At 40.0% G+C, this 24,279-nt stretch overlaps 1 protein-coding gene across 1 annotated transcript in view; it reads right to left on the bottom strand.

Annotated features, from left to right (window-relative positions):
- Positions 1-18,153, bottom strand: part of mrpl23 (mitochondrial ribosomal protein L23) — a 35,450-nt gene extending 17,297 nt beyond the window's left edge. The window contains exons 1-4 of the mRNA XM_058645945.1: positions 18,037-18,153; positions 16,650-16,772; positions 7,997-8,079; positions 2,181-2,254 (exon numbers count right to left, since the gene is read on the bottom strand). Of these exons, the coding sequence (XP_058501928.1) occupies positions 2,181-2,254; positions 7,997-8,079; positions 16,650-16,772; positions 18,037-18,056 (300 nt within the window). The 5' untranslated portion in view covers positions 18,057-18,153. The remainder of the gene's footprint in view (positions 1-2,180; positions 2,255-7,996; positions 8,080-16,649; positions 16,773-18,036) is intronic.
- Positions 18,154-24,279: the final 6,126 nt, after the last annotated feature.

The raw sequence follows: 24,279 nt of genomic DNA, 5'->3' as shown, positions 1-24,279 counted from the left end.
CAAGAGAAAGAGTGAGGTAGGAAAGAGAGTTGAGAAGCAGCATGTTTTTTCCAAAAACCTGCCAGATATTCGGGGTTTTTTTATCAAGTAATTTAAAGCACAAAGAGCCTGCATCTTAGCCTTTCTACTCACTGTTCACTGACAAATAAGCATGACTTCAGAAAACCGCAAAGTGACTGCGACTACAGAGCAAATGACACTCTAGGAAAAACATCAGTCCTCCAGTACTTAGCATCCATGAATGATGCACACATCATAAGTGTGGGAATCTTTGCCTGTGTGTGATTCTCTGCAACTTCACACCTAATGTTGTCATGTGCATTTGCTGAGACAGAAGCGTCACCAAATACATTCCCTCTGGGAACTACAGAAACACACAAAAATCACAGGCCACTTCCTCAGTGTCAGACAAGAGGAAGTCTCCGCATTGAAACATTCATGGCTGCTCTAATTTCGTATCCTCTTTCAAATTGTCATGTTTAGACAATTTTCATTATTCATTCGTTTCAAGATTGATGGCTCCCTGTCGAGTGGGCGGCACAGCGTAAACAAGCGTCTAAACCACGATTGATTTATCTGGCCAAGATTAAAATGGCAGCCACAAAACAAAGGGCCTTTGCTTTTCACATCTGCAACAAAGGTGCTTTAAAACACTGACTTTTTTGACATTTTGAGGAGGCTTGTTGGATTTAAAGACATTTGCAAGATGTGTGGGGAATGGGCTTTTCTGACCCAATGCTCACCTCAATCACAGGTGTGAAGCCTACGGTCTTGAGGCAATGAGCGACTCTGAACTGAAATGTCGCCAATTGAAATGACTCTTAAAAACATGTACACACTTTAAGTGCACATGGTTACTCACATTCCATCTATGGCATGATGCACATACACAGAGAGGAGAGCTATACCAGATAACCACATCTCAATATTTCCTGTAATAAGTCTTGCATGTAACCAAAGATGACCTTTCACCCTGGAGCCTTCCAACAAACCCAGACTGTTGCTTTCTCATGAGAGCAGCCAGAGTGTGCGAACCACAGAGAAGAGAGAGGTAGAGCTGTGGGATTAGTGTGACTCTACGTACAGTGTATCTAAGTATTCAAATCTTTCTCATGAGAACAAGGGAAGAAATGCCAGGTAAAACAAGAATGCTAGTTAACTTTTTTTGGTACATGTGCATATTAATTGTTGTGCGTTTTTGTATCTCTGCGAAAGAGCCGCTCACACCAAACAGAATACAAACTTTTTCACACAATGAGAATACAAAAGAAGCTTTAAACTTCGCATTACTTTAGCTAGGCACACAAATAGCTGGAATCCCACGATTTTTCAAAGGTCCCAACGTTAAATCAGAAATAAAGGACACTTGTTTTTTGTGAACCCCAAGCAAGCGAGAAGGTGAGAGAAGGCCAGAAAGCAAGCAAGGTAGTTAGACTTTCTGGTAACTTTTGTGAAAACAATATGTGCCTGTCATTTGCTTATATGTCTTTGATCACACTGTTAGTTCTAGCATTACCCTCAGGCAGGTAGTCCCCAGTTGTGTTTACTTGCCTTACTCACATGAGACCTGCATCTCACACAAGCAGTGTGGCTGCTCTAATCTGATTACATGTGTGTCTAAATACAAAAGGAACAAGCACTGCGATGCAGACATGCTGCACATGCATCGGGTAGGGGTGTTGAAAATAAGTGTTTTTAAGATGCATCACGATGCAGATGCACACGGTAAACAGGCTGTCAGTCTGTGCGTGTATGTGTGTGCCTGAGTCATGAAGACAGAGAGAGAGAGAGAGAGAGAGAGAGAGAAAGACAGAAGACAATAGAGGAGCTTGAGTGCTCCTTGTACTGAAAAACAACTTGGAAAAAAGAAATCATACTGTAATCGGTGGTGCCATTCAAACCTGTACTTAGCAAAAACTGGCCGTGATCAGATCAGTGACAACAAATGTTAATACAAGGTCTGAATGGGGTCAGAGGCTAAAGACATCAAAATGTCCTTTCCTCCTAAGTGTTGTGTTTAACAACGTAGCTCAAATAACCAAAATAAAAGCTAATTGTGGACTGGGTGTTCTTCTTACTCTGAACTTATAAACATCAGTGAGCTAATGCTACTCAAACACACGAAACAGAAAACACTGCATGTAGGAGGGTATGTCAGTGTGCATGTGTCTCCTTCTTACCAGCTGAACATAGGCTACTTTGTAGTCAGGCTTCTTAACCTTCTGGTTTAGGTGATTCCTCTTCTTGTTGGAGCCTGAGAAACACAGAATAGCAGGTATTACAGTTGTTGATCAGCAGGGAAAAACATGAGTGACAACAAGGACTATGGTGGATGTAGGGTTGGGCTCCATGACATGACAATATAGTTCGATCAAGTCTTGACCAACAATGTTGATCAAGCTATTTGTTACAAAAAGCTCAAACTGGAAAGTCTTTAACTGTTCACCAGGTGTTCCCATATTTACTTTTTATTTCATTTACATATTTTTAATGTATGAGCAACTATAAAAACTTACTGGAACAACTGATAATGGACTCAGTCAAGAGGATTGATTTGAAAATCAATAATTTGTTATGTGTTAATAACAAAATAGCAAACATTAATATTACTGTAGATTGTTTAGACTGTTGGTTGAACAAAACAAAGCATTTGATGGCATTACATAAAGCTCTAAGAATGATGATTTCCAGATAATGTAATAAAGAAATAAAACATGGGTTTAAGCAAGATAAAGATTGTAAACTATGTTTTTTTATCATGTTTTTGTTTCACAGCTAATCACTTTGATTACATATGCCGTGACAGAAAATGTTTGCCACATTGTCCATCCTTAAATGACGTCAGCAAAATTACTTCAGCCCAATCCTGACGTCCATTTACCTGCACCACAATTATCACATTATGTGTCATTCCTATGTGAACAACAGTTAATTTGCAACACGTTTCTGTTTATTTCCCCCTAGAACTGAGAATAATTTGTCTGCACGTGCAGTAACACACAAGACTGTGGAAGGCAGGTAAACCTCTTTCACAACTGGAAATGGTGATGACATCATCCTCTCTCCTGTCAGACCTCCCCAAGTCTGAAAGATAGGGGACTTGGGGAGAAGTGTGTGTTTGTGTATCTGTGGGTGTTTTTTTTTTTTTTGTAGAGAGAGACAAGGAGCTGGCAGACAAGTAAATTGACAGCGGATACTGAAGTTACAGACACTTCACACAGGTTTTTACATCTTAACATTAAAACGAAAACTCCTCCGGTTCTCAATGTAGATAACGAATAAAGCATCAAAGTGTTCCTTTTTGCTTCCTCGCTTTAATCTCAATAAGACCCTGGTGGTCAAGTCGACAGGCCCTCTGAGCAACTGCTATTGCCATGGGAATGGTTTATGACATGAAAAACAAGGGAAACATTCCACTGTAATGAGTCATTTGTGTGTATTGTGCATGTGTGTATGTGTGTGTGGTACATGTAGCTAGGAATCACTAGCCAGGCAGCCTAGTGCTAAGGGAAAGCCCTGATCAGGGTTGTAAAACACCCCCACACACCCCTGTGGCTAACTGGAGGCCCCAGTGTGGGTGGGAGACAGAGGTAACGAGTTGTGTGCGCCTGCGTGTACATCCTAAAATTAATTTGTGGACACATTTTGTGATTAAGTTGCCATTTTGACATGAGAACAATTTGGCTGGTCGTCACAAATGGTATGGCCTGTTTGAAGGTTGAGACTTTCGTTTGAGGTTTCAGGTTACAATTAGGATTAGGTTAGGGTTAGTGATGTTCACACACATTAATGTAAGACTAACGTGCATGTGACCTTGACCTGCCCCCATAAACAAAATTAAATCAATACACACACTTGCACACCTTGAAAAGGTAAAATATGCATTTTGCTTGCTTTGTGTAGCCCTTTCCTTGCACATGCAGACACACAGACAGACCTTTCATAAAACAGTCGCAAACGCAAGCACAATTTCTCCCACTTTGAGATTGCGGTTTGGCAGCAAGCTATCGCGTTACAAATCCCAGGCCGGAGGGGTAGCCATGGCAACGCCTTCCAAAATACCCCTGCCGCCCATGGAAGGAAAAAGGGTCGTTTGCGCCCCTCACTCCTCTCTGTCTGTTCCCGTCTTTATGTTGCCAATGGAGTGGAACTCCTGACACAGACAGGGATACCTTCTCTGACGCAGCTGGGGATCACCAGGGGCCCTGAGCTGCCCTTTCTTCTCTATACCCCCTGGCCCCGAAATGCTCTTCTTTCCCTACAGTCACCCTCCCAAGGGGTTTTCCTTTTCCCCTTGCTTTTAATGACACAACCCTAATAAACAGCCTTAATGGGTTCTCCTCTGTGTAAGCCAGGCTAGGCGCCTTTCTCCACCTCCCTCCACAGTCTTTCCTCCAGTAGTAGAGGGGTCTCCTCGTGGCCCTTCAGGTGCAGCATATAGGGTTCTCAAGCCTCCTCTTCCAAGCCTGTCCCTTGATGTCTCTCCTACTTCAAGTCATCCATATGTCCTCTCTTCTGATCTTCTGTGAACTTGCAAATTCTGAGACTTGTATAGAGCCCTCACATTACTCTGGGCAGATTTAAGTTGTTTCCTCCCCCATAAAAAGCCAAGAGGATTATTAAGTCAGTGATATAACACTGTTTTTGGCTCTGCATTCATCCTTAACAAGGGGACAGGAGGGGGGATTTGGGGTTAGGATGGATGTAAGAGAGGCTGGGGCCCTGAAGTTGTCCGTTTTTTAGTGAATAGTACGTGTTTGTGTGTGGGGTGTCCTGGGACACCTGGAGGCTGGACTGCTGCGGCAGCAGATTGTCAGATAAGCAGCTGTGTGTGTTGTGGGGGAAGAGCCAGGCACGCTAACCACTACCACATCTAGCCGCTGGAAAGCACTCCCGTAGCTGCATGTCAATGGACGGGCCATCCGTATCACAAGATGAAATTGCTAATTGATGTGAACCACTACTGACGGTCTCCAAAATGGATTCAACATGACTTTATGCTTTCAAAACAAAACTCATCCTTCTGTGAACTGAATTCCATGTACTATACACTGTTTAACAGCAACATTTGGATGGAGATAATCTCAAGAATTAGAGTGGAAATAACCATAACATTATAACCACATTATTAGGTTTTATTATTATTGTTGTCATCATCATTATCATCATTATTATTATTATTATTATTATTATTATTATTATTATTATTAGATAATAGTCTAGGTAATGTGTATTTTGAAAGTTGTATTAGCAAAATATTCATTTAAAAATGTGTCCATGACAATAATGGAACTGTGCCATGTACAGTATGACTAATACATTGAACTGATGAATAGCAATAGGGAACAATGCCAGTGACCAGTTGGCTGTGAAGATGACTTCATTATTTCATGCTACATTCTTATATTGGGTTGAGGTGTGCCAAGGTTTAGGGTTTTCATAACATTAGAAAATATATAGTGAATATGTCAATTTATTAGGTTTTACATGTGAATGCACTGACTAGTAAGTATTAATTGCATGAAGCCTTTGTGTGTGGACACAGGCTACTATTGGAGACAAATTTCACGACCAGTTAATTGGGGGCCACTTGTCCAACTGAACACCAAGACATGTCCTGAATTAAGAACCAACTATTTCTGGGTCAGTGGTATGTCAGGGCAAGATGAAGATTATGGTTAGGTTAAGGTAAATGGTAGGTATCTAGGAGTGTGGGTTTTATTTGTACACATTATAGACAACAGCTATAGTAACTAACTAACTAACAACTTTAGGACTTAAACTTGGATAAAATGTTTGAGGTTTGTGTTTTCACCACTGCCGTTACACCACGCCCTTATTCTCAACAGTTTGGATAGACTATGTCTTTACATAGATGTACAGTCATTGTGTGTGTAATGTTTTTCCATCATTAGGTTTATTTGTCATAGGGCAGTGACTCAGACTGGTTTATTTTTAATTTTCAAACACTGCCCATTCTGTACAGGCAATAAAGATAAAGTCAAATTCATGTCATGGCACAGACGTGTGCAGCATAATTGTTAGTTACTAAATTGAACTCAACATAAATTAAACCTGAACCATGGAAAGTTAGACCCTAGTCAAGAAACCCCAAAGATATTATGATCAACCCTCTCCAAACACATTTTCAAAGTACTAAATTCAGAAGTTCAAAGGACCAGTGTTTTATAAAAAGATACATTTGTGGTTTTACGTACCAAATCCATCTAAATGTATTTTTATATGCCCTCTCTGACATTCCTCTAAGGAGCTAATTGAATTTTGCCATGGGCCTCCCTACCTTACCCACTGGCCATGTAAGAGAAATTAGAAAACAAAAATCAGTAAAATATAATTTTTCATATAAATCATATTCAATATAGATTGAAAGCCCTTTTGCCAGAAGCAACCATGACACGACCATGCTTCACAGATGCGGTTGAAAGAACCGTTCTTTCGCCAAAATCTGGCCAGACCGTTTGTGGCAGACCTCTGTATCAATTGTTACTGCGAGTGAGTGATTTGAATTTTGAGGCAAGGCCTCTGAATTTCAGCTCTGCAAGTCTTTTCTTTGAAAGCTGGATTGTGTCACCTTTACCCTTGCCCTGTGGAGATTTGTAATGATGTCACTGACTGTTGTTTTGGGGGGTTTTCTTCAGAAAGCTCACAATATTTCTCAGGTCAGCAAAAGCACATTGCTGACCTGAGCAGGTCAGTGTGATAATTTCCACTCAGCTTCAAAATGGGTTTAATTTCTCCCATACAGAGCTCTCTGGTTTTCCTTTTGGTTTTACCTTTCCCACAATAAACACAGTCCTCACAGGAGAAAGGCAAGACTTTTACTAGGAGTAGACACAAAGCTATTTAATGTTTAACAAATCAATCACAGTGAAAGGTATGTCTTATTATTGTTATTTTCTGCTCATGTGAATCAGTGGTTTCAAACGGGCTTGTTAAGTATATCTACATGTAAATGCAAAAAAAAAATGCAAATGCATATGGATTGAGTGGCAAGCACAGCTGGGCAATATGGCCAAAGAATATATAAATATCAACAATACTTCAAATCAATCAGTATTGATAATTATTGCAAATTTTAGATAATTAAAGATTACATTAGAGCTGCAACTAACGATTATTTTCATAATCGATTAATCTGTAGATTATTTTCTCGATTAATCAATTAATCATGTGGTACATAAAATATCAGAAAACCCTAAAAAATGTTGATCGGTGTTTATCAAACCTGGAAATGACAATGTTCTCAAATGTCTTGTTTTGTCCACAAACCAAAATGATTAACTTTTAATGATTTCTTTGTTATCCAGAGCAAAGAAATGAAGAAAATATTCACATTTAAGAAGCGTAAACAATCAGAAATCTTGTTTTAATCATGAAAAAAGCTTCAAACCGATGAATCGATTATCAAAATACTTGTCGATTAATTGATTATCGATTAATCGATATCGGCTGCGTCTCACTCCTCTCCCTACACCACACATATAATTATTTAAATTAAATTAAGAGAGAGCGAGAGACAGAAAACTGCACAGGTGCTAAAATAGTTTAAGATACAATATTTATATTTTTTGTATTCACATTCAGTCTAGACCATGTGTTGGCATTTAAAAAGGTTCACTCAAGACAAAAACATTCTCATGTGACCATCAAGAGCAAGCTTTTCATTCTTTAAGTGGATTAGGTTTGTTCACACTAGTATATCAATCACAACATCAATATCTCATGGATCCTTCTGCTAGTAAACAAAATGGCACAGATATTCTATACAGACCACCTGACTTGCATATAATTTGGGCCTAATCCTGTATAATACTATTGGTCTGGCTAAAGAAAAAACATATTTTATTGTCCAGAAGATGTGACACCATCAGTAAGAATAAGAGAATAGTTTTAATATTTAATGAGGTGGTGACAAAGTTATACAGATGTTAGAAGCTCTCTGTACATGCTTGTGCACAGCAGTAAGAACACTCACCATACTGTATCCTCGTGCGGACTGCTCCCACGGGGACGTTGTAGATGTTCTCCAGGTAGTTCTTTATGTCATACTTGGTCATTCTGTCCAAACACGTCCAGATGGGGAAAAGGGAGGAGGAAAAACACACAACAAGGAGGGAAGGAGAGAGAAGAACGAGGGTTATGCAAGTCATCCAGCATCAGGGTTTGTGGGGTAAGGCGTGGTTTGAATGTGTGAGGCAGCAATGAAGATGCAGTCCAATTTAGCACTTGCAGAGACACATGGTGGATCACTGTACATGAAAAAAAAAAACCCACCACATCCATGTAACTTACACCAAGAAACAGAGATAATAGAGCCTATTTCCACTGTGCATTCCCATAACCTCTGCTGTTATATAACCTAATGTAACTGACAGGATATTCCCCTATAAACCCATATTCAGCTTTTATTCTCTGGACCATAAAGTGGAGAGAAGAAAAATAGGAGTGTCAGTGTTCATCCAATTAACTGTCTGCATGTATTGATCGCACCCGGTGAAATCCTACACAGGAAGTAAGCCTGGCACCAACTGATCCGGTGGGCCAGCCCAACTAAAGTTAGCCCACAGGGCAGCATTTGGAACAGATTGCTCCGACCAGAGGAAGAAAGGCTTTTAACTGCTAATCAATCTAGCCAATTGGATTAGCTTGGTAGAAAGCACTTCCCAAATGCGTCTGACAAAGTGCTTAATAGCGACGTTGTGGTCTGACGAGTGCCTCTGATATGGCATGTTTTTTCACCTCATACATTTCTTTGATAGAACAGGATAATATAATATTGTCTATTGTTCAGTGGAAATAGCACAACATGCTGAGCTTTTGGACTAAAAATTAGGTGAAGGCAAACATTTACATGAGAAAATCCCATCAGCGAACACAAAGATTCTTTGTACCTGAGAGTGATGTTATAAAGGTTTCCATGCTGTATAAACAATTGCCCTTCACTCTATAATGGGCTAAATTTTGGCAAACCTGACACAGATTTAGACTTAGAACATTACTATTTGACCGGTGTTCAGAGAGAGGTAAATTTATTATACTTGGATAACTGTTTCCACGTTTGAGTCCAGTCCACCACTACAGAACTGCACCGGTGACTTGTGAGTATGACAGGGTATTTCTGTAAAACGGCTGCTGCCTTTAATGCCGGAGCCACACTGGATGCAGGGTGCCTGCATTGCAGAATGTCTTGCTTTTCTTTTAGCATAACACGTTAACAGAATAAAGCATCCTTCTCATGTGTCATAGAGTAGAGCCACGTGGCTCTTTTTGAGAATAGCCTTCTCGCCAGTTTGTGTTTCACAACAAAATAGACATTGAAAATAATCTTATAACTCTGTTTCAATTTTACAAACACAACAGATACTGTACCTGTTCCTGTTTTTTTTTTTTTTCAACAAAGCTTTATTATGAAGATTGATTGATTGAATAAAGGTCAAATAAAAAAGACCAACAGATTAATTGAGTCTTGACATGTAATTGAGTAGAGGGGAGCATTTAAAAGAAGAATATGGTCATTTTCAAGGTGAATCCTATGTAAAACCTGTGTGAACAACAGAGGTGCCCAAGACGCAGCAGCCGTCATGTACTGCACATGCACCCAGTGTGGCACAGGCCAAAGAGAGGAGAGAAGTAAGCTCTCATTGAGCATGCTCTCTCTCAGAGCCAGTCTAGGACCACTGGGAGTGAGGGCAGAGGGGGTTCTTGCATCACTGTGGTGAGATGTAAACAAACTTTTTAAAGACTTCTATGATCTTATTTGTCTCGCTTTACCCAGCCAAGAAAAGAGAGGTGTGTTTCCGATGATGTGGCATGCAGATGCGCCTTTCTGCACCATTTGCACTCACCATCCCCCAAACCCCTTCTTGTGTGTGCCAGCGAAGCAGAGCCGAATGACCGGGGTACTTGAGATCAAGAGAGGAAGAAAGAGAGAGTGATTGCGCTGAGAGAAGGGGTTTCCTAGAAAGCATTGGTGGGGAACTGGAAGAGAGGAAAGTGGCTTGGGGACTGCAAGGTCTCCTCTGGGTCATTAGCAGAAGGAACACTGATCCTGATTAATGGGGAGAAAATTTTCTAAATCCCTGCTGCTTTTACCACTCAAATTATCCATCCACCACAAACATACAGATAGTATGAAACATGCACAGGTCATGTCTGTTTCTCTGCACAAGATTACCTGTATGTAATCATCTGCTTTATGAATGGGGTGTTTGCTTTGCTGAACAAAAATTCATAACACATGAACCTTAAAACACAGACATACACATATATATATATATATATATATATATATACATACACATATATATATATATATAAACTGACACAGGTTATCTCAAATCTCTGTCAATCAAGTAATAATTAGTGAAAATATTGTTTTAATTCAATAATCTATATGACAAAGAAAATCAAGATTTTTGGCACAACAGGTGAATTATCAAAATTGTTGTCAATTCGGCTGTAATAGAATACATCCAAGCATATCAATAGTGTCGACTACATTTCAGGGCTTACTTTAGACAGCTGTTTTCTCTCTGACCTCTGAGTCAATACATGACTCCCATTTCTGCAACAAACTGGATTCCAGACTAAGAGGAAGCCTTGGGCTGCAAGCTGAAGAGAAAATGTCAAGTTAAGCGTGTACATAAACAACACTAAACTTAGACAAAGGGTGGGGTGTCTTCAACAGTGATGCAGGCTGCATCTGATCATCATCCCAGTATAAACACCCATCTGATTCCACAAGCTAACCTTTCACACTTCTGCCTCTGAGGAAGCATGAAAACCTGTCTCCAGCAACTGCCAAGGCAAAAGGAATCGTTCCTCAGCAACTGGTAGATATTTATACGCAAACACACATTCTACAAAGATTCCTCGCCCAAGAGGATGAAAGAACTCTAAACACAAAACCTAGAAAGGCATCAGATGACGCAAACGATGGACTAGTTTCAATTATGGTTGGTTGTTGCCGAGCAAGTTTGGCAACAAGCATACTGGTATCATTGTTAGAGTACAATTTAAAATGTTATATTGTTCTGCTTTGCGCATGGGGAGGTGTAAAAGAGAGATCTAACACCTAAATCTGATATCAAGTGCTGTAAAAGAAACTGAAGGTCTCTGAAGGGATTCAGACATGGATGACGAATACAGGGTAAACGCGGAGCCTTTGTTGTGCGCCGCCATGACATAGTTGTGTGTATGTGTGTGACAATAAACAATAGAGCAGATCCGTAAATCTGCAGATTAATCTGCACTCCTCAATCAGCTGTAAAATATAAGCCCTCCTCTGCAATGGTACTACATGCTCCTGGATGTCCTTTTCTCAATTGTGGGCAAACACACACTAAGCCAAGGAGATTGGGAGTATCGGTTCCAGTAGTTTAAAGCGGTCCATTTACACCTGTGGTCCAAGAGCACATGAGAGAAGTAGGTGAAAGGGCACAGTTGGAAAAGGGCAAGACAGGACAGAGGCAGCTTTGACAGTGTTTGACAATAAGGACAGTGAATGAATTCAGAGAGCTCAGAGACTCGTCTATTAATGCACTGACGGTGCTAAAAGGACATCTGCCAGGTGAATGGGTGGTGCCTCTGCTGCACATAAAGGATGCCCTATATAGCTACCCACTCAATGATTTCCAAGAACAAATATTACACAACGAATGATGACTGAAACACTTCACAAATCTTCTGGATCTTTGTCTAAATTATGTTTGTAGATGCTTAAAAACCCCTCACTATAACTTAAGTTGAGGACAATAAATTGAGAGATCCCATTCATCTGGGACATGTACCTAAAAACCACAACATCCCAAGTTTGATACGCGGCTACAAAGCCCTTCCTCACGTCATCACCCCTCTCTCTATCTATTTTGCCTCTCCAATTCAAATTCTACAATAAAAACAGACATCATAACTCCGGCAGAATCAGAAAACCACGTACATAAAGGCTAGATTCATTGTCATACACTGGGAATAAAGTTACAAAATAATACAATATTTCAGAGTTTTACACGGTTAGCAGTGGTGTCCTACTAAAGCAAACATGGTTCATTTAGTAGGGGTGGCCGGTTCTGTGAGTCATGTTACAACAATGATTGTTCCCTTTTGTATAAGCTGAACTCCATGCAAATAAACAACTGCTATATAAAATACTTCATCCAATTGCTGGGGGGTCCTGCTGCTGCCGTCGTGTCCATCTTATTTTAAGTTTAACTACAGTTTGTACATGGATGATTCAGTGACATGATTCTTGTGGTAATTATGAAACTTCCCTGTAATGATTGCTTGTTTAAGCAACTTGATTTGGCAAAACCACTGGAAGACTTTTCATGTGGCTGCAGCAAGGCATGCTTAAGACAACTTGCTAATACCCTCTAACAAGAGAGAGCTGCCCACACGTGGTGGGTACGGTCACTCCAACGTCCCATCATATATTGTTTGTTTTATTTAATATGCAGTTTTTTAGGAAATGAGTAATCCTATGAAACCACTTCACTAACTGACAATGCTATAGCTTTGTGTATTATGTATGCATCATACCTACCAAATCAAGGTGATACTGATTTTTTTCACCCAATGTGCAGTGTGAATGGGCCACTGCATTGGTTATCACTGTTCATTTCAAACAGAAAAAATGCATTTTGAAAACGCTGCATGTTTTACTAACTGACAAGATCTAATTTAGGTGACTGTCGTTTGAGTGGACTAAGAACATTTCTCAATAACAGAAAGCTGAACTCTCTCCTTAATATGTATTGCAATGTGTTCTAATAAGCCTCTCAGACTTAATCCCGTGTGTAAACTTTATTAACACAATTTACAGTAAATATCTAAAGGTACACCAAACAGTTCATGCACACACGCACACACACACATACACACATCAAAGTGCATTGTGTCGGACCAGCTTAGTGGTGAGAATGAAACAGGAGAGTTGTTTTCTGCACAGATGAAAGGCAAAAGAAAGCCGCGCCTCATTGTCAGCCTGCTCCATTGTCAGGTTTGAGTCGAGATACGCAAACTCACTACTTTAACCCTCCCATCTACATAGACAATACATGCACAGAAGTTGCTCAACACTAAGTATCAAGATCATAATAGCAGACTTTGTTTAAAGGGAAAGCCATTGAGGAACCTGAGACTTTGGGAGGGAAGAGACAGTTGAGAAGCTGAGAGTATAAGAGCAGCGTGTGAAGGATTACATTTATTGTTCGGACTTTGGTTTGACAATAGAAAAGAAATAGATCAAAGACAAGGTCACAAGGAGTCACTGAACTCCTCAAAGAAAGACAGGTCAGTAAAGACTCAACAGTGTGTTACACTTCTCTACCGGCATGCTAAATGATTTCCTACGACATAAACGGAGGCTAATTAGTGTGAAAAATGACCCGCTTTTCAACTTGAACTATGTGTTTATGGAGTGGAGGTGAAACAGTGATTGCCATGGTGATCATAAAATTGTTTGAGCCAACAAACACTTTACAGTGGTCAAAATTGCATGACGACAATGTGAGCTGTTGTGTAGGAGGGTGAGTTTGCTCACGTTGATTCCAGTAAGTATGGTCTGGTTCCATGGTTATTAGACAAGAGATTTGCATAAAATATGGATTCATAGTATAGTGAACACAACGTTGACTTTGTGTATCTGTGTGTGTGTGTGAGAGCAAAAGAGGGAGAGAGAGAGAAAGAGAGCGATCACTGGCCTCTAGCCATGCCAGGTGAGGCATAAGCAGTGTGTGTGGGTGTAAACCTAGAAATTTGATGATGGCCCTTCAAGAGCAGAGAGGAAATTCTAACGTAGCACAAAAGGTTCGAGAACAATCGCAAAGACAAACAAATACTTCCCTCCAGCAGGTAGAAAGTGAATTATGGGACAACACAGTCCAGGTGTTTCAACCAACAAGTGCCAAAAGGGGATTGTGCCAAAAAGTGTTTATAAACAACATGAGACAGAGAGGCCGGTGAAAGACATGTGCAGATAATGGCAGACAAACAAGCAAGAAAACTTGAACACCAACAGTACCACTTCTCATTAACAGCTGCTCTGTAGTACAACTTATCCAAGCGAACATCACCTACCCTCGAGACTCACAGCTACTACAGCTTTCACTGCCATCATGACTCAGACTCATCAATAAGCTGGGAGTGGGAGTGATAATCAGTGTGTGTCACCGTCTCGATGTCCATTTACTACAGTGTGTGTTTGAAAAGCAAAACATAACAGTATTTCGAACGCACAATGGGGCCCCAGCAGCATATCAATCAGCCATGCACCTCTCCCAGGCATCAAAGGCTGCAAAAAAACCTTACACACCCTTATAAACACACACGCACCCTGCACTTACCCACTTTTGTGCATATATACACAAAGACACACCATTCGTGGAAAACGACTAACTCACACAAGTGTGCACACACTTTCACACACTAACACACAATTACATAAGCACCCTAGGAGTTTGGCAGACAAGAAGCAAGAATCAGAGTGGGAGGCCAGGCACCTGGATGAACAGATTATGGTCTAAACCCCACCAGAGACACTAGATGATCTGCCTCAAACTTCAATTTTTCTCCTCAGTGTGGTCTACGGCCTGAGGAACACTCAAACATCAGTGACCTTGACTGGTGGAGGTAGCCAAACTCAGTTCATCACTGCTAAGTGCCAACTGATTAAGACCTCATGTTGTTGTCTGCTGCTTATGAATATGTACTGCCTTTGTGTATGTGAAAACACATTTCTGAATAACAAGTAAAAGTATTTTTCTACAATATGTGTGGCTATTAATATTAGCTTCACAAGCTAACCAAAGTTTCACAGCCTGAACATAGACTGCAGCAGCAAATACGTTTGACCTTACCATAACACCCCACAGCCTTTCACTTGTCATCACAGTAAGTGAGCTCATTTGAGAAGTCATTGGTTGGTAGGAACTGTCTGTACTATTGAGGACAGATGCCTTCGAGAGCTGTTCTTGAGGCTGTCACACCACCTAGTGGCCATAATGCCCAACTCCATCTGCAAATAACTCATCCAGTTTAACTGCTTAACACTTAAAAACAAATTGAAAAACACATTGTACTTTTACTGTATAACGTATCAGACTGATCCTAAAACTCATATAATGGTCTCACAAAAAGTGATAATCTACAATAACATTTTATAGCTTTCTTATTCTTAAGATGCTCTGCAGTTTCACAATTAATGTTAGTATAGTCACTGAGATGCTACTCTTCATTCACAACCCAGTTCCATTCCATGAAATATTTTTCAAGCTTTATCATCCTTGAAATATAATATTTATTTTTACAAGGTAGACTGTAATCTTTTATTGGTGTTAATAATATTGATTACTGCATCCATACATGCCGTGAAGTGCTGCTCTGGGGTTAGGCAGCCAGTAGTAAATATACTGCTAAAAAGATTAATTTGTGCAAGGAAGATGTTTAGATTATCTTAGCTTTTTAAGATGTTTTTTCAGGCTTGTCTTGCCTGTGTAGGGTGCACCCATAATGCATTTAATTTGATACAAGTTTAGAAATGTACATATGAAACTATTAATAGGCTTCATATTTGTCGGCATAAGCAGTTTTGCAGGAACAGATGTACTGTGTGGCAATTACTGTATAGCTCTAAAAAATACTTTTGTCAAATGAACTTTAAAACAATGTCCATGAATAAAAAACATGCGTCAGACATTTGTGATAATGGGTAATAAGTAATCACAATGGATTATATTGCTGGAGAGTAGGGCTGAAACAATCACTCAATTAATTGATTACAAATTAATATATTTTTTAGCTTCTTAACTGTGAATATTATCTGGTTTATTTACTCCATATAACAAAGAAATCAAAACTGAAGAACTTTAGTTTGTGTACAAAACAAGACATTTGAGAACATCATAATTTCCAGGTGTGAGAAACACTGATCAACATTTTCTGACATTTTCTGGACCAAATGATTGCTCGATGAATCAAGAAAACAATGAACAGATTAATCAATTATGACACTTTGCAAGAGAATTTCCATGGACACATAAGAACACATGTATGTACATCATGACACAAACCATTAATTTAATTTGGTTGCTTTTTTAGTGGTTTAATAAAGGAGTATGAGTAACGCACTGTACACACACAGTAATTGTGAATGAGAAAACAGGGAGAAGAGTGGCATCAGTGACAGACGTAATGGAAGAACACTGATGAAGTGAGTGTGTGTATGTTTTGGGATAATCATCAAAGTAATCAAAAGTAGCTAGAGTAATCAAAAGCTATAAAGCTGAGAATCATACAAGACAAGATCGTTTAATCAAGACTTACAAAATTGAGTTAGTCCTCATTAACATCTCACAGTGTAACAGTGTTTGGCTGCTAACCAGACTTTTTATGTAGACTCCACTTACTCTCTCTTGTTAACTGATTTACTGATTCTAAGTTACTCTAGTAAGCGCAAGCCATATAGTGATAAATCTACAAAGTAAGACCAAAACTCTCTACAGTAAGAACAAAACATGCACAACTGTCAAACAGAGGAAAAGCTGTCCTGTTTTTGTGTTATCTAGTAACATAAAGTAATAGCTTGTACGATTGAGTGGTCAACTGACATAAAAATTAAAACTAAGACTTACTCCATTGGAACGCGAAACTGGGCAGTGTCAGGAGGCAGCTCCGTCCCCGGCCTCACCATTGTCAGGAACCACTTGGGTCTGAAGATCCTCAGCTGAGGGTTGCCCAGCTGGTAGAGAGGATATCTAAGAGGGGGAAACAGATTCTTAATCCTCAACCCTCTGGTAGGGGTGGGTCAAAATATCGATTTGGTAATATATCGTCATCCTTACTCATGCGACACAATAATCAATATGCCAGGGCAAATATCATTATTTTAATTAACAGATAAAGGCACTCTAAAGTAAACAGTCCCTGCCAGTTTCACTCGCTGGGACTTGCTACTTGAGGTCTTTGACGTTTACAGTGGGAACTTGTAACATTTCACACTTTTGTTTTCTTCAGTTAGACAGATATTGTGATGTATCGCTATATGCTTGTCTTGCAATATAATGATTATCACAGAATCAATGTATCATGATATTATTGGAATCGTGGACCATGTATCACGTATCATATCGTGAGGTGTCCTGCTGTGATTCCCACCCCTATTCTCTGGACTGAAAAGAAATGGATCTGCATTCACATAGCTTTCTTGTTACATTGAAATACAAACATTAATGTTTCACCTCCAAATAAAGACATTTCATTATTAGGCTACATTGCTGGGATGCCTTGTTTGTGTCAAGGCTTGTATATATGAATTTGCATCTATGTCCTTATCACCACCAACATCTACTGATTTTTTCTTTAAGGTCATAATGTGAAAAAGGTAATTTATGGAAGTAAGGAGGCTCCTCTGCTGACTTATTTATGTCCTGCTTTTACTTCCATCAGGGATACTCGAGCATGATGTGTACGTTGCCAAGTAATAGTAATGTCTTGCAAACGCAAATAATTCATGATGAAATCGTGTATATATGGCATTAATATTACCTTTGGGTATGAAATACAAAACCTAAATACTGAGTTTGAAGTAGAACTCCGTGTGAACAGTCAGATAAGTTTATTTATATAACCACAAAATAATAAGGCTTCACGACTGAGTGACGCCCACTACTACAGCTGCATGTTTACAGGAGGTTTATAGCACAAGTGGCTAACGGTGGCTACATCCCTGTTGCGTTGCGCTGTTTAACATGCAAATATTCACATACATTACAGTTTAACGTTCACTGACGGTGTGTACAGTAAACGACGATAAACCTGTGCTACAGTGAGAGCCGCACTCACACACAAACGGGGAAACTGGCAGTCTAAGACTAGAAGATGCTAACGTTAGCTATGGCAAAAGCCTACGGTAGCTAACTAAACTGTCAGCAAGGGTGACCAGCAAAGCCTTGTTCTTTAGCTGAGGTGGAACTACGTATATTGACAATTGGAAATGAGAAGAAAAATGGTGACGCTTACAGTAGTCTTGTTACTGGCATCGCAGAGTCGGGTTCCTGTGAGACACAAGCTAGTTAGCTGTTTTGAATTCTCTTCAAGGTTGTCATATGCTACACGTGTATGGATGGATTTCCTGGACCAACTGTAGTGCGCATGCGCAATCATTTCGTGCCCTTGGAGCAAAGTTCAAAAGGGACTAAGAACCAAGAAATATCTATCTATCTATCTATCTAGCTATGCTTATTTGTGTGGCAAATTACAAAGATGACAATGATACCTTAAATACTTGTAGGTTTTCTACAAAATTGGTCAAAGTGCCTTTATTTGTGCGTTATGTGCACATTTGACTAAAAGTTAATCTGGTCAATCATGCATCGGAAGACCGTGTAAATAATAATAATAATAATACTTTCATTTCAACTAGAGAAAACACTTAGTGTGTGCAAATGGTGTCAATACACAAGATCAGGGATGCCAAATATTGCCAAATTCTTATCACAATAAAAAAAAGATTAAAATCGGTCAAGAAGTTAATTATCACAATGAAGTGTACGTTTTTGCTCCTGAGTGAAAATTGAAGGAACCATGTAATTGTGGGAATAAAACAACAAACACTTGTTTATCACAATCTGAGGCATTGATAAAAATGAAATTATATCATGACATATTATTATTGGATTATTGCCCATCCCTTTACAAGATTACCAATTGTTTAAAAAACTCCCAAATCCATATGTAAATCACTAGGAAAATCTTTTTTTTCCGCAGATAACCTACGTTCCCATAATGTCGGCCAATTTCCAGTTCCAGTTGTTTCCGACTTTAACCAGCTAATAAAACAAACTAAAGCTTATTTTCATTCACCCTCTTGGGTGATCACTGTGAGTATTCTCACAGGGCACATATGATAAAACAGCAGCAGAGGGAGACCTCGTTCCATCGCTCGTTCAAACACTGTGGCCCAGTGTTTGACCTCACAGCCACTATGGTGTTACTGCAGAAGTGTGTGTGTATTTGGGGGGGGGGGGGGGGGGGGGGTGATTGAAAGTCCCTCGGGTGGAACATAAGTCCCTGGCTCAGCTGGTTCAGACCTGGCAGGAAATGGACCACACTGACAACCTACACTATGCCTGGGAGGGAAGTTTCCATCAGTTAAGATGCCATGGTGTGTGTGTGTGTGTGTGTGTGTGTGGTGTGTGTAAGGAGGGTGCAGTTAGGCATTTCATTATTAAGCAGTTGTTGTAATGTTCACCACTTGCCACAAGTATTTGTCACACTATACCAGAATGTCCTGTATCATCTCGACGGTTGGCCAGTTGATGGTTTTCTTTCCTCAAGAAAAATAAATGTTTGCCGACATTGTTGGTTGTTTACTTGTTTGTAGCATTGGAACTGGTTGATCTGACAGCTGTTATCTGAACGTACAAACATGGAAAGGCAGTGGAGGGAAGTTTACTCTTAATGCGTATACACTGTAATCTTATGTATAATCACTCAGATCAAAGAATTATGGTTTATACAATTAAACTACGAAAAGCTTCAAATTTCAAACAATAACAACAACAGTTGTGGCATCCATAGACACCCCTGTAGTATTTTTGTGTCACAAGACATGTGAAGTCATCACTTTAACCCATGAGACACATGGTACAGATATTCTGATATTTACACATTAAGGAATACCAGATTAATCAATGCTTAAATTAATTGTTAGGTACTGTGGAATTCTTCTTAAAATCAAACCGATTTGAGGATTCAGTAGTGGCCAGCAGCTCTGAATACCAATATCAGTCTGATACAGTATTTTTACACTTTTACAGTAGGTCAGTGGTGGAGCGAGTTGTATTTCAACTGGAAGGTAGTGGGTTCAATTCCCGGCTCCACTTGTCTACATGCCGATGTGTCACTTACTGTACTGGCGGCATATACATACATACATTACATATATATATATAAACACTGACCATGTACACATTACCACTAGTATATGTGGAAACATTGGTGTGTTGTCTCCCATAATATGCTTTTCGTTTCTCTTTTTCTAGTATTGGACCTTAACTCGGGAAATAAAATAATAATTATTAAAATGATAACACTCCAACTTCATGGCAGACACACAGCCATCAATCATGTCGTGGTCACATGACAGTGGTGGCGGACAACTTTCTACTACTTTCTTTTTTTAATATCAAATCCAGTGATTTTGGCCACGTATCGGGCAGATACATGTCGCATTGGCTCATCTCCGTAGATTTTAAATTATGTGCTTGCCTTGTTACAATTGAAACATACAATTACATACATCTAGTGATGTACTCTCACTGCTTAATTGCTAAGAATTATTGTTTATTGAATAAATTGTCAATTACAGTCTACAGTGGATTACGTGCATGTACGGAACATGTAGTGTACGTAGATTTATTTCCACATTTTTATGCCTCTTATCTTTTCCTTGGACTAGGACCTGGGTCTTGCTGTGGATGCAACAACGGTAGCTCCTCTCATTGCCTCGGTCAGGGTGCCAATGTTGATGATCCAGCCAGCACAGACCAAGTCAGATCAAGGGGGAGTGGAGGGGGCAAGCAACATGAACCGATGCAACCTTCAGCCAAAGGTCCGGTCTCACACTGTTGTCCAACTCTGCCATTTATAGATACGATTCAAGCTTGTTTGTTAATGCGCACTGTCAAACTCTCTGATGGACAAAAACAGTCAATTATGTTATCTAATTTCACTGGTTGCCATAAGAATGTAAACCTACTGTTGTTTTTCAAACTCAAAATTGGCCCTTTGTGAAACTGACTGTTTCAGTTTTGCAAAAGACAAATTCCGGTTAATGACTCAGCTTCTGGCTTTTATAGCTACAGTATTTAGGGTGTGATATACACGTACATACACGCAAGCATGCACACATGCATGCAAATACCTAGGCAACCATACTTGATTAGGCAGGAAATGTAAATTATTATGAGTCTCTTCAGTAATCACTTTCTGCTTGCAACTGAATGAGATTGAACTCACACCACTTCTGTGCGTGTGTGTGTGTGTGTGTGTGTGTGTGTGTGTGTGTGAGGGGGCGAGAGAGGAGAGAGAGACTTGGGGAGAATTGGAATGAAGGTTCAGGTCTGGGGCAGTGGAAAGTGGCTGTTCGTGTGACAGTACAAAAATGGAGAAAGCACGGAAGGAGGAGGGAATGCTCAAGCAGTAGAGGTGGATACACGGAAACACTTTGGTCTACAGTGGGATTGTCCCGCCAAGAGCAAGCACTGAGGCCACATGGAAACTTTCCCCCTCTGACTCTCATGCAGCCGGAGGAGAGATTGTCTGTATTGAATATCTAAGAGAAGTTGAAAAAACGGGTGGAAATGGTAAATTGAAGATCCAGACATGGAGATGGAAAAGTGAAGTGAAGTGAATAGTTTTGCATGTAACAAGTTTAAGGGGTTTTTCTCTGAAGGCACTTTGTCCATCCAGATGGACCATCATGTTCCATGGACCACCCATGGATCTTCGTGGCAAAGAGCTGCTTGGCTAAACTCTGACAGTTTGAATTTTCCTGTAATATTTAATTTGCAAAAAAACAAAATTGTGTGGATGAAGAGCAATGAACAGCATTGAATCCAGATTGAATTTCTGCATTAACATGATAGCTTCTGCTTCCATGGGCGAGGCTCCTGCAGTATGCGTAGACTACAGTGTGTTATGTGTGTCATGTACCACAGTCATGGATGAGGCAGAACTGTGTTGGAGTAGGTAATTATCATTTTTGGCAGCCGTTATAATTCCAGTCTCATCCCCCCGTTGACAATCTAGCAGATGTTTTATAGATATAAGACTGTGTGCCTTGGTGGCCTGTTATCCATCAGCAGTCACTAAACATGACAGTCAATGGGTACTTTCATTACTCTATGAATGGCAAATTGGCAGCATTTGGTTCTCAGCGGCAATCGGTTCTACAGCTGTGATATTTTCTACAGAAGCCCCTACAAATTGGCCTTTTACGCCAAGAACAGAAGCAAACAATTAAGTCAGCAGATTAAACTGAAATTAAACAGCTATATCCTCAATAAATAATGACAAAAACCATGATGTCAATGTTGAATTATGTGTTGTAATTTCATTGAAAATAATTGTAATCACCATTTTTGACAGCTAGATGGATAGATTGACAGTTTTGATTGATTGATTGATTGATTGATTGATTGAATCTTCACAGCTTCAGTAATACCCTGATGTTGCATTCAGCGCCACCAGCTGTTCTTTAATATCTCTACATCCTACGTCCTCTGGTAAAAAAGAAATATCACAGTTTTCCAAATGTTAGCACGCCAACACAATTAACATAACAAGGCAATCAGAGACGGCAGACTCCACCCCATTCACGTAACAATCCTCTGTCGGCCTCTGTTGGTCATATTGGCAAGTGTGAAACAGACACACAGAGCCACTGTGAAGTAATAACACATGCAACAACGCGTTGGCATGGTCATCATTAGAATGTTAGCATGCAGACTCAGAATTTGTGAAAAGTGGCCTGCAGCATCACAGCTGCTAGCATTACTGCAAGTTGCTGCTTTTTTATTGTGATTATACAGCATTGCAGGCAATGCAGTGACTGTATATGCAGTCTTGGAAGGAACATATCCTTTAAAGAGAAGGTGGCTCTTTTGACAAACATTTTCCTGCCACTTTTTTCACTTCTGAATGAACCTGTCATTCCACTTGAAAACCTAAACCAACAGTCCTTCCACTGCACACCTAATTAAATCCTTGCCCCTTTGCTATCAACACTAAATGAGTGGTCAGAGGTAACGGCCAGTTCAGGTCAGATTCCCCTGTTTTTCATGTCCCATGTTCACACTCTCCGAGGGAGCGGGTGCATGCCACGCAGCAGTTTCTGCCTATTAATAGCAGCAAGGGATGGAGTCAGGGGCAATCTGGATGGCAAGTAAATTTATACTCTCTCCCCTGGACGTTCCGTTGATGTCATAAGCGCGACCTCTGACCCAGGAGCCTGACAGCCACAAGACCCATGTTGAACTTCAAATTCAATTCCATTTATTTGTATAGCACCAAATCACAACATATATTACCTCATTTTAGGGTGTCCCGGAGAATTCACACACACTCACAAGCGAGCATTTTTGACTTCACAGTACACGTATTCATCTACATCACTCACGCGAATACATCACTTCAAACTTTGTCGGAGGCAAAACGCTGTACGACATACTCTACACATTCATCTGCCGTGGAAAGATCATACCATCACATGACAACAGCTGACACACACTGGCACACACACACACTGACTTGAGCAGGTTTCTAAAGCCTCTGAAGCTCCGTGTGACTGCAAGAATAGAATCTAGTCTCATTCTAACCTGAATGTTGAGCATAATACTATGTCCGAGTCCGAATAATATTTCTGCAGATTTGTTTTAAACTGACCACAGCTGAAGTGGGGTGAAAGATATAGAGCGCTCGCACAGGTTCTCACAGCCTTATCCAGTGTCTCTGCGGCTGCCAGAGATATGTGATGGATTGAAGGAGGTGGGGGGGGGGGGGGGCTGAGATGCATAAACAGGGACGCGGGCAACTGATCTCGAAGGTATGTTAGTCGACACCCTTGGGAAATCTAGCACACAGTACAGAGGAAGACCCTTACCTACAAACATAACAACATTGTTCACCATATGATTCCTCTTGTCTTATTTTTGGGTTGTTTTTGTTGGACACCATGTAAGTGTTGAAATAAGTGACACTGAATTCAATTGAATCAGCATGATCACACTATAGTTTAGGATTCAGTAAGGTGAAGGAAAGGATATGGCTCTGTGATTTGAGCCACTGTTTTTTTTTTATTATCATTATTTTATTGACCTGCCACATGTATGCACACTGACGCAACACGTGCATTTATTGTCAAAAAAGTGTGCCGTCTTAAATCAGTCACCACCACTACCACCACTACCCTTGAGGCACCCATAAACAACATTCCTTCTCTCAAATCTCTTCCGCGATCCACCTGAGCCACAGAAAACTTAATCTATGATATAAGGTATATTTTGATGTATCAACAACTGCCAAATCCACGGCAATAACGACACGGGAATGCAAAAAAGTATCACCAGCAGAGAGGTGCAGACAACTGTAAGGTCTTATAACACCCAAACAATCTAAGTCAGCAAATACTTTTGAATGTCTGACTGACTGAATGATTATTAATGATGAAGATTCATCAGGGATAAAAGCAAATAGTCTTTT

The sequence above is a fragment of the Solea solea genome, chromosome 12, assembly GCF_958295425.1.
Source record: "Solea solea chromosome 12, fSolSol10.1, whole genome shotgun sequence".
Lineage (NCBI taxonomy): Eukaryota > Metazoa > Chordata > Actinopteri > Pleuronectiformes > Soleidae > Solea > Solea solea.
Note: the sequence above shows the minus strand (reverse complement) of the source record. Positions and strands in the feature narration are given on the sequence as shown.